Source organism: Lonchura striata, chromosome 3 (assembly GCF_050655825.1).
Source record: "Lonchura striata isolate lonStrDom1 chromosome 3, ASM5065582v1, whole genome shotgun sequence".
In the NCBI taxonomy this organism is placed as follows: domain Eukaryota; kingdom Metazoa; phylum Chordata; class Aves; order Passeriformes; family Estrildidae; genus Lonchura; species Lonchura striata.
Genome location: NC_140705.1, coordinates 6152238 through 6164105, shown reverse-complemented (window position 1 = coordinate 6164105; position 11868 = coordinate 6152238). Strand labels below are relative to the sequence as shown.

Sequence of the window (11868 nt, the reverse complement as noted above, 5' to 3'; positions counted from 1 at the left end):
AAAAGGAGGCTCAGGGGGATATTCTGGCTCTGCACAACTCCTGACAGGAGGGGACAGCCAGGGGGGGTCGGGCTCTGCTTCTAGGGAACAAGGACAGGACAAGAGGACATGGCCTCAAGCTGAGCCAGGGGAGGTTTCGGCTGGACATTAGGAAAAACGTCTTCACAGGAATGCTGATGAGACACTGGAACCGGCTCCGCGCAAGGCCGTGGAGTCGCCGCCCCTGGAGGCGTTTGAGGAAAGCCCGAACGCGGCACTGAGGGCCGCGGTTCAGCTGACGCGGCGGTGCTCGGTCACAGGCCGGATCTGTGAGCTCAGAGCTCGCTCCCGACCCAAAAGACGCCGTTGCCTCCGTAATCCCGCAATTCCGTAATTCCGTGTCCCGCTCCCGCCGGGCCCGCCCCGCGCCGGCCCGCCCCGCAGGCGCGGAGTGACGGCGCCGGGGCCGCTGCCGGGCCGGGCCGGAGCCCCGCGGCCCCTCAGGTAACGGCGGCCCGGGGCTCGGGGGCCCGGCCTCCCCCGGCCCGGGGCTCGGGGGGCTCGGGGGCCCGGCCTCCCCCGGCCCGGGGCTCGGGGGGCTCGGGGGCCCGGCCTCCCCCGGCCCGGGGCTCGGGGGGCTCGGGGGCCCGGCCTCCCCCGGCCCGGGGCTCGGGGGGCTCGGGGGCCCGGCCTCCCCCGGCCCGGGGCTCGGGGGCCCGGCCTCCCCCGGCCCGGGCTGCTGGGCGCGGGCGCTGCGTGTGGGGAATGGCGGCCTGGGCTCGGCATTGGCGTGTGCCGGGCTCCGGCGGCCGCCGAGCGGGGCCCGGGGCTCTTCTCTGTCTGTCTTGTCCGTCCGTGTGTCCGTGTGGCAGCACCTGCCCTTGGCAGGCCGAGGGGTTCGTCCCCCCAGAGTTTTGTGGTGCCGAGCTCGGCAGAGACCCGGGTGTGCTTCGGCTGTATCTGGGGAAAAGCAGTATGAAAAGGCCTTGGAAAAAAACCAAACCAGCCGTTATTTATTATTTATTGAGAGCATGCAGTTAAGGAGTTAGAATAATAGAATTAGAGATCATGCTGAGATCATTAGTCGTGTAAAATTCAGAAGTAGAGACTTGATTTCACTTGAGAGGGCTTCAGTCCATACTTGTCCCTCCCCAGAAGGGGAGTTTATGGGTTATGTCTAATTTGGCAGCTGGGATTCCAACAACACCTCAGTGTGTTGTCCCTTTGTCCTTCAGGTGCAGCTGGAAGAAACATCCCGTCAGGTGGATCTGAGGTAATCAGTAGCCTTTGGGTCTGTGTTGCTTACTGAAAGGGGAGTTAAGTCTCTGGAATGTCAGTTTGTTCTTAGCAGAACTCAAGGCCTGCATTTTAATTTCGAGAGACACACAGGTCTGGTGTAACATTTGACTACCTGCAAGTCACAGAATCCTAAAATCACAGAGTGCTTTGGGTTGGAAAGGACCTTAAAGCTCATCTCATTCCAACTCTGCCATGGACAGGGACACCTCTCACCAGCCCAGGTTGTTCCACGCCCTGTCCAACCTGGCCTTGGATACTTCCAGGTATGGGGCAGCCACAGATCCCATTCCATTGTTGCAGTGATATTCAGATGCTTGTTATACCATAGCTTCTTATATTGACTAGGATATTTATGTATTCTGAGTATTAAGATGGGTTTATTGGTTGCAAATTCACTGTTTTCCATCTGAATTCCAGTGGTGATTGAGTCCCAGAGGATTGCTGAAAAATGGAAACCTAAAGGGAGCTGTGAGGAATATTGGTACCACCCATCGCAGGATTGAACTGGTCTTGTGATTAAATGATACTGTTGAGCAAAAAGTGGGTAATATTAGTATGAAATTTTAGGTCAGTTACAGACAAGGAAGTTCTGTGTGAGGATTCTTACAGGGATCTTGCTTTGAGTAGATATCTGAGTTTAAAACAAAAAATTGTTTGGGAGGAACAGGAAGAAACTGGGGCAGGGGATCACAAGCCAATACAATGTGAAATTATGTGTTATATTTTGTCAGATAAGGACATAATGAGGACTGTTAGATGAGGAATACCTGTCATAGCTAGGAGTAGTCAAAATCCTTGAGTCTTAGAATTAGAATCATAGAATGGTTTGTGTTGGAAGGGACCTTAAAGATCATCTTGTTCCAATCCCCTGCCATGGACAGGGACACCTTCCACCAGACCAGGTTGCTCAGAGCCCTGTCCAGCCGGGTCTTGAGCACTTCCAGGAATGGGGCAGCCACAGCTTCTCTGGACCTGTGCCAGGGCCTCACAGTAAAACATCTCTTCCTAATATCTAATCTAACCCTGTCCTCTGTCATTTTGAAGCCATTCCCCCTTGTCTTGTCACTGCACGCTTTTGTGAAATATATCTTAGAGCATATAAATATATAAGGAATATTTTAGCCACTCATTATTAAAACTAAGTTATGACTTTGACAACTTCTTCCTCTGCTCAACAGATGCCATGTTGCCTCAGAAGAGGGGACAGATACCTTCCAGAATAGCCATGAGCAATCTGTGGAAAGTCCTGGGAATTTTCTTACTCTCTCTTACAAGTGCACTGTGTCTCCAGCCAGTCCAGCCCAGAGTGCTGCTGGTGTCGTTCGATGGGTTTCGGTGGGATTACATCTACAGAGCGCCCACTCCCAATTTCCACTATGCCATGAAGAGCGGGGTGCACGTCAGGCAGGTGACAAACGTGTTCATCACGAAGACGTACCCCAACCACTACACCCTGGTGACCGGGCTCTATGCCGAGAGCCACGGCATCGTTGCTAACGAGATGTATGACCCTGTCCTGAATGAAACCTTCTCCCTGAACAAAATGAACACCCACAACTCCAAGTTCTGGGAAGAGGCCAGTCCAATATGGGTGACAAACCAGAAGGAAGGACACAAATCTGGTGCTGCTATGTGGCCTGGAACAGATGTGAAGATACATGGAGTCTTGCCTACACATTACATGCCCTACAATGAATCTGTTCCCTTTGAAGACAGGGTAGCAAAGCTTATTGAGTGGTTTACATCAGAAGAGCCCATCAACTTTGGTCTCCTGTACTGGGAACAGCCTGATGAAGCAGGACATGTTCTGGGCCCAGAAAACCCACTTATGGAAGCGATAATCAGTGACATTGACAGAAAACTGGGATATCTCATTTCTGAACTGAAGAAAGCAAAGCTGTGGGATGTGATAAATGTCATAGTCACAAGTGATCATGGAATGTCACAGTCGTCCTCAGAAAGGCTCATTGAGCTTGATCAGTATGTGAGCAGAGAGCTCTACAAAGTGATCGACCATTCCCCTGCAGTAGCCATTTTGCCAAAAGAAGGTAGGAGCTACAGCAGCAATGTTCCTGAGGAGGAACTTGAGTATCCAAACTTTACAGACTGAGTTGGTGGTAGCAGCACTGGTGGCAGTAGGACATCAGCCTTGAACAAGGAGTACTTGCAGGATCCCTTTGTTGTTTTTGTGGCTCTGTCAAAAGCCTGGATGAACTTTCAGAAAAGGGAGCAAATTTGTTTGCAGTTGACTAATATTGCCAAGGATCCTTTAGTCCTTGTGAGAAATATGATAATCTAATAGCAGTGTCAAGGCTGAATGGTGCTCTAGATAGATAACACCTGAATGTTACATATCTTGCCTTTCATCAAGATGCTGAAGCCATAATGGAAGAATTATATTTCTAACTCAAACAGTAAACTGAGAACAGATGGGGATCTGATAAAAAGAAAGCCTGTGTTGGCTATTTGATTGGCTGACAGCTATTGTAGTTCACTTGAGTTCTTCCCCCCATCATGCTGGACAGCCAGTCAGTTATATTCATACCATTTTTACTGAGATAAAGATGGGCAAGAACAATGTTGGAATCAAAATCTGAAATCTGGTTGCAGTCACCTAAGGGTTGCTGTGATGCCAGATGTATGTTTAGTGTCACTAATGCATCTGTTTTTTGATAATCAAGTACTGTAAACTACTTGGTGCAGAAGTGTAAACATGGAAAATAACACCCCGGCCCACACACAAAAAAAAAAAAAGTGCTAATTTGGAAGTTGAATTTCAAGGCAGCCTTCTGGAAAGATGTCTTTTAAGAATTCTGTAACATTGCATCAGTAATGGATAGATAGCACTCTAGTGCCTAAGCAGGGAGAGTATTTTGCAGAATTAAGTGACTTGTAAGTCACTTAATTAAAGTATGAACAAATGTGTCTTGTCATTTATTTGAAGACTACTCCAGATTAAAATGTGAGTATGTCCAAACTGAGGCCTCTGTTGCCTGAGCACAGTCAGGCCCTGTAGCTGGGTGCTGTTTCTCTCTGTGGTGATAAAAGAGCCAAGTTTGGAACCTTCATCCCATAGAGGCAAACTGGTTGCCCAAGATGTTCTCATTAGTAAATAAAGAAGCTGTAAAAATAAACTTCAGTGCTGACATCCCCCTAATGTAGTAAAGGAGAACTTTAAGATGTGTAACTTGATTCTCCTGTCTGCTAAATGCTAAAAAGAAACAGTATCTTTGCTACAATTAGATGACAGAATAGTAAAAAAGCCATTTCAGTGGATTTCAGAAACAACTTAGATTTGATTTTGCCCAGAGATTGAGGTAATTATTACACTACCAATAAATAAGAATTAGTTTTGAGAACAGCTAAAATTCTTTCCTTCAGTGGTACCAGATGTTATTTTTATTATAAACAGTGAGTTTCACTGTCAGTTCAGGTATGAGCTAATATGTGCTTAAGTACATAACACTGATTCTTCTCCTGCTACTCAATTTGTCTTTCTTAAACCAAGGGAATGGTACAATTTAGTGAGAGTGAGAAAAGGTTTGAATGCTTAAAAATGCAGCAATTTCTTTTAACTTTTTGGCTATCTATTGCTTCCCCAAGAGATGGATTAAAGCCATTATTTAAGCATTCTGGTGTATTAGTGTGTGGGGAAGTAATTGGATGTTTACAACAATGGTACCTGTACCACAGCTGGTGATGCTGGCCTTTTTCTTGCATTTAATATAAATATATTAATTCAAATAATTAGGATAAAATCAAGTTTGCTATATTTGGGACTTCCCCTCACTGCCATCCCATACAGAAACCTGTCATAGCAAAATTAACTTTATTACTAATATAATTCTAGAAATGCTGCATTAGAGTCCCTCTTCTTGTCGCTGTAACTATCTCTGATACCTTCGCTTTTGCTGTCTCATCTTGACCTTTGTTTTGTTTCTTAATTTAGTGATTTTTTTTTTGTGCCAGTTTGAGATAAGAAGCATTAATTTGTTTCCTTCAGAATGGACATATTAATGCATTTTCTTTCAGAATTTCTATACTGGATTCTAGGAACTGAAGGAGAAGAATAAGATGTATTCTTTAGAAACATTTCCCACTTTCTCCTAAACATTTTTCACTGATATCCATTCAAAATTCCATGGATACTGGAAGTGGCAGTCTGAAAGGGGCCTGCAGACACACGGTGCATTCATCTGCTTGTATCACACAAATACTTACCCAAATCCCAGAGCTGATGGATTTGGTGTGTCACAGGAATCTGTTGTGTGCACTGCATGACTCTCATGGAATCTGGCTTTTAGTGGAGGTGGGGAATGAAGAAATTTGGTCAGATGTCAATTCCTGCACTTGCTTTTGTGTTCCTAGCTGTTTGTTCTGGTTCCTCCATTCTGTGCTCTGGTGCTCCAGCCAGATTGACCAACTGGTTGTGGCTCTTCAGTGGTTTTTACTGGAAAGGCAAGCTCAGAAACTGGAAATAAGCAAATAAAGAATTGGAGGTGGAAAATGCCTAATTATTCAGTGTCAGTAGAGCTCTTGAGGGTTTGTGCTCACTTGACTAGGTAGGGGAAAGGAGCAGGCATTGGGAATACAGAGGAGTAGCTCATGCTCTTGGGTGTTATTGAATAATAAAGGAAACCAGGAAACTGCTTTAAAATAGATGAAAAGTGTCACTTGTTGTCACAGCCAGCTAGGTGACAGAATTTGGCCTGAATGCAGCCATTACCTCACAAACAGGTTTAGGAGGTGTCTTCTTGCTTTCAGGCACTGCATAAAGCTAGGAGGGTTTGGTTCCTTTTCCAGGAGACAACTGAATGCTTTCTATCTCATTCCTGTGAGAAGCTTACATTCTGATAACTGAAATGAGGGATTTTTGTCTAAAATTAGCAAGGCAGTTATTGCTTGGGAACAGGCTGTGAAGTCTGGTGCTGAGGGGATCTTATCATGACTGAGGCTCTGAATTTCTCACAGGAACTTCTCTGCACACACTGTTGTCTCTTACAGTTATAATTCACTTATGGGGAAGTGCATTTTTCCCTCTTCTTTCAGCTGTATTTTAACCACTGATGAGTTCAGCAGACACACTGGTATGTTTAATTTTTGTCTTTTGTATCTTTTGTTTGTTTGAAGGACAACTGGATGAAGTATATGAAGCTTTGGCCAATGCTCATCCCAACATGACTGTATATAAAAAGGAGCAGATTCCAGATAGATTTCATTACAAACACAACAAGAAAATTCAGCCCATCTTAGCAGTGGCTGATAAAGGATGGGAAATTGTACATAACAGGACTGATGGTTTTCTATGTAAGTATTCTGTCTTTGTAGTGTTTTGCTGTATCTTCCAAGGCAGTGACCTTATGTGATACTTTATCTCCTAGTATCAACAACCAATGTTCATTTTTAATTTTTTTTAAAGCTATGAGGGCAAATTAAAGTGTGTGAAATTTATAATTTTTTCCCCTGATGGAATGGGAAGCACCCTACTGTTTGGGGAGGAGGATCTGCACTTACCATTTCTTAAGTATTAAATGTACTGAGATAAGATCAATCACATGTTTTAGTGGCTACATACTTGAGGTCTTTCAGGATGTAGCAAAACAACAAGCACTTCCTGAGAGATTAAAAACCAAAATTGTAACTGAATGTGTTGAGTAGAGAGTGAATGGGTTGTTTTATCATGTTTTATTTACTGGAGAAGGGTTGGGTTGGAAAATACAAGAACATTTTCTGAAAGTTTTCAGCTTTTCTGGATGCTACACTTAAGAGTAACCTGGTTGATTGTTACAAAGAGTCTCTGGATATTGTGTTACTGCACACCAGTGTTTTTCATTTGCCTTGGAGGAAAAAATGCCTTCTAGGTGATTTGGAGGAATAAAACCCCCAACACTTTCAAGTTCCTCACCTCACAGTTTTGAGATCTGTTACAGGTAGCATGGAGACAATGAACTGTAACTTCTTGGTAACCTAAAATACAGGTGTTATATGATCAGTTCTTACATTTCTAAATGCGAACCTTTTGAACTTTACTGCTGGTTATGTACCTGAAGTGTGTTACCAGCAAGACTTAACAAGATTTTCAGTAACTGCTGAGAGCACCTTGTGCCTGTGTGTTTGACATGTTCCCAGTTTTTAATGCCTCTGTCAGGAATGGGCACTGGACACCCACCAGTGAGTTCTTCCTTGTTGAGGACTTGATGGTGCCCAAAATTGGACAAAATGTCAGTGTCTCCTTGGAGTCACGTGGACAGTCTGACTCTACATGTTTTTTTTAATTTTTCTCTAAGAGACCTGGACCAGTTGCAAAGTTGGGAGTTTTTCCTTGAGGAAAATCAAGGAAGTGTGAATGTACACAGTATGCTATTGACAATGCTGTTAGTGCCATATGAGCTCAATTTTTTCCCCCCTCTTTGTTAAATGGTGTTCTCTGTTGTGGGTTTTTTAGTTATTTTCTCTTTGTAGTTCTCTTTGGTATTTGCTAGGAGACATTTGTGCTGTCAATCAAAACAATCCTCTCTAAGGATGGCGTGCCTTTTCTGCATTCTGCTAATTCTAGGAAAATGTTTAATGCTTGTTTTGCAACTTTGCAATATTGACCTTTATCTATCTTTTATTTCTAGTTGGTAATCATGGATATGACAACACTGTACCAGAAATGCATCCCATTTTTTTGGCAGTTGGGCCTGCTTTCAGAAAGAATGCCACCAAACAATTCATGAATGCTACGGACTTGTACCCCTTACTGTGCCATCTTCTTGGCATCAACCCACTGCCCAACAATGGTTCCTTCAATGCTGTGAAGGATATACTTGCTGAGAAAGTTCCTGGAGCCCGCAGAGCAGATTCCTACTCCACTGTGATAGGAGTCTTCCTGGGCAGCTTGCTTGTTTTGGTTTTTACTGCAGTTTTTGTTAAGCATTTTGTCCTTGCCCAAGCAAATTCCATGCAAATCCGACACACTGAAGTTGCTCAGCCACTGCTGCAAGATTAATAACACCTGGGATTATTTTCTGTTGAGGCTTAAAATAAGCCCATACAAAGAAAATAAACAATGGAGGTGGATTAGCATGAATATGTGGAGTGAAAGGAGATGGATGCTGATCCAGTGGTACTGATCCATTGGGCATGTACAGACCAGGGATGGAGAGAGAGCATGTTCCTGTTTCACACTGCAGCCACTTCATCTTTCAGGGCTTGAAGATATCCTGGGTAAACCTGGGAAGCTCTGTGTGTGTACGTAGACCTGTAGTGACAACAGATCTCAAATACCTTATTATGGCTTTTTTTAGGGAAATAACATCAACTGGGGTGCACTTCACAGACTATTAAATGGTCATTTCATTTCTCACCCTCTTTTTTCTTTTATTCTTTGAGGGTTTTTTTGAGTCTCTTTGATTTTAACAAGTCACTGGTACTAAACTTTTTTGTTAGTATTTTTCTGCCCTACTCAAGGAAGCTTTTGCATGGATCACCATTACAGATAACTTGGTGGGTTAAATCCTGCAGGAAAGAACATTATTATTCAGCTGGCTCATGCAGTGCTAGGTGTCTAAGTTTCAAGTTACATATATTTCTTCAAATTGCTGTGTTAGCTGTAGCCCCAAAATACAAAACTTAAGTGGTATTGCCTTTAGCAATCAGTATTAAACTGCTTGATTCTTAATATTTTAAAAATGGTTTTAAGTAAATATAGGTTTTTACCACTTTAGATATGATTTCAGGTAAATGTAGGTCTTTACTTTTTTCTATTTCCTCTGCACTGCACTAAATTTTCGAGGAGTTCCATGCAGCTGGCAGGATAAAGACACGTACAAGCACCACACCTGTATATCCAGATGGAATATTTTCTATTTCTGTGGTGCTAAGGGAGGTGAATAAATTAAGGAACAAGAATGCTTAGGCTGGTTTCAGAGTGTTGTCAGGCTTGTCCCGGGTGTGCTAGTGGAGATTCTGAGTTTGACTCGTGTCTTGTGCTTTATCTGTTCTGTCTGGGTGGGCTTTGGAATGAAATGATCAGGATTACACATGAAGTTTAAGGGGCAGCTGTATAAATCTTAAGCCATATATGTTCTTAAATCTGAAAAAGCACACTTCACTAATAAAAAAAAAAGTGTAAGACTGGAGTTTATTTCTCCAGAGGAAAACCTCTGTCAGGGAAAAACATTAATTCTGCCTCAACAAAGGTACATATTCTTTTGTATGTGGCAATAAATCTTCTTGCTAGTGTAGCTGTGAGTTTTTTTGTGAGCTCACCTAAATGGTGAGAATCTGCTGACTAAAGTTGGTATGAAAAACGTTCTGAAGTGAGGAAAGTTGTCTGTTGTCAGACTTCTCCCATTCTCCCTGTGAGATGATAGTATTTCTCAGCACTTTGTTGCCAAGTACAATGCCTGGAGAAAGAAACTTTCAAAATTAGTGCAGAAATAGCAGACTGGGTATTTTTAAATGCAATTTATGTCTGTATCCACAGCCCCCAGCAGAAAGCAAGGGTGGGAATACCTCAGCTTTGGATGTGCAAGGGCATGGCAGTCAGTTCTGCAAGGGGAGGGCTGGGGTATAAAATTCCTTTTGCTGGGCTAAATTCCAGACTTATTGAAGATTTGTTGTGTTTTGCTGCAATGGCAGGGACATTTGCTTAGCAGCAAGCTGTCTTGCAGATACATGTGGACATTTCCAGAAGCCACATTTGGGTACAGTGAATGCTTCAGAGGGAAGGCAATGAAGTAGCCCAACATCTTAGGAGCTTTTAGAAGGCAGGAAAAATGCAGGTCTCTTGAAGACAGCCCTCAGGTTTGGGGGATTTATATGAAACCCTGTGATTTCCAGCTGACTCTATGCTGTTACTGTTACTGTGCTCTGAACTGCCTTGTTTTCCTGCATTGCCATTTTCTTAAGAAAACACTGAAGGAAAAGGTCTGTAAGGCTGATTCTTAGTGCAGCTGGCCCTTAGCTGTGCCTGAAGTTGAATTTGCTGGCACAGGTAAAACTGAGTGCTGCAGGGGCTCCAGCTGAGCCACGACACCAGTTACGTGTTCACAGCAGTTTTCAGAGACCAGGGAAGTCTGAGCACAAAACCCAAACCTCTGAGTTGTTACTAATCCCTACCCACCTTCCAAAAAGTGGATGGCACATAGCAAACTGATGCACTGAGTCCACCTTCTCTTGCTTATTTGCAGCTTAAAAATGAATTGTAGCAAAACGTACTGTGTGTTTAAAGGAATATCTGCAGGCTTTTGATAAGACAGTAACAGTGACAATTGTCATAACAATTCCATAACCATCACCTCTAGCTTCTGCACTGTGGAACTTGTTGCTTTAGTAGAAATTCTTCTTACTGCAGTAATTTCATAGCAGTGATTGTGGCAGATGTAACAATAACTGGGTTGTAATCTCAGAGCTTTTCCTTAAACCTCACTTTAATTGTGGCAAGTGTAGTTCTGTCATCAGCCACAGTGACCCTTGATTTTAAGGGGGCGCAAAGTTTGCCAGTGTTGATCAGCCATTTGGGACTTAGATTTACCTGCCCAAATAGGCAACAAGTATAGAGTAGTAGGTTTCCCCCAACAAAGGGTTGGGTAGCAATAATATCAAATAGGCTGGGGACAGGAACGTGAGAATTTATGTCATTGTTCTGTATTGCACTGTGAGGCCCTTCTTTGAGGAGGGCAAAATAAAACTTTGTAAAAAAAACCATGAAGAGAATCTTGTAGCATTTGGGTATTTCAGATTAAGGTCAAACATTTCTTTTATTCTTAGGTGTATTTGCAGGTACCTCTTCATAGTTCCCTTGTTAGGACATTTGCCCAACTGTTTTTAAGTTACTGGATGTGAGCTTAATGAAATTGAAAGCACAGATGATGCCACTCGAGAAAAGTAGCAACTTTTTTTCTGATGTGACATTTTGTCAGACACCTTTTTGGGTGGGGGGGATGTGGGATTTGGTTTCTGTGATACTTTCTATGATTGTACAAACAAGTTTATTGGAAAGGGAATTTGAGTACACTGTGTACTGCTTGTAACTTAAACTTGGAAACCAAGAATGATGCATGATATGTTTCATTACTGACCTGTTGAGCATAAAGATGTCAAATGCTTTCTTTGTTTCTTCTTGTTTGGAAATGCAGAAGTTAAAAGAAATCTTTGCTATAATGCTGTCAAGCATGGAGTGCTGGCTTCATTGAAAACACTTCTGGAAAATAAACTTGGACTGGGGGGAGATGACTGGGGGAGAATGGTTTCAACTTGTATGCATCCCAGCTATTCTTTGGACTCTGCAAAGTGTATGCCTTTGTTAAAAATAAATGGAAGTGTGATAGAAGTTTGGAATTTTAGGTCACAGCTCTTATATAACAGACTTGTTTCCCACCTTGCTGCCATATATGGAAAAAACTGCTATCAGTTACCAATAGTGGGAATCCAGTTTCTTTTACTAAAAAAAACTCTTCCAGACTTTCTTGGTCAAGAGCTGCAGTAATACTGCTACAAGAAATGCAGTCTCAAAAAAAAAATTAAAAAGCAGAAAAATCAGATTCATTAAATCACTTAAGTTGGAAAAGACCTTTAAGATCATCCAGTCCAACCATTAACCCA

At 43.1% G+C, this 11868-nt stretch overlaps 1 protein-coding gene across 9 annotated transcripts; it reads left to right on the top strand.

The window, feature by feature from the left end:
• Positions 1-207: 207 nt before the first annotated feature.
• ENPP5 (ectonucleotide pyrophosphatase/phosphodiesterase family member 5) lies at positions 208-11596 on the top strand. Of its 9 annotated transcripts, none has more exons than XM_077782464.2 (6): positions 420-483; positions 1215-1252; positions 1696-1818; positions 2457-3326; positions 6409-6585; positions 7899-11596. In XM_077782464.2, exons 4-6 carry the CDS (start codon positions 2462-2464, stop codon positions 8267-8269), a joined length of 1413 nt encoding a protein of 470 aa, XP_077638590.2. In that variant the 5' UTR covers positions 420-483; positions 1215-1252; positions 1696-1818; positions 2457-2461; the 3' UTR covers positions 8270-11596. The 9 variants fall into 9 exon arrangements, with proteins under 9 accessions (XP_085432369.1, XP_077638590.2, XP_085432370.1 ...); XM_085576244.1 differs by having other exon boundaries at positions 1215-1541; XM_085576242.1 differs by lacking the exon at positions 1215-1252.
• Positions 11597-11868: the final 272 nt, after the last annotated feature.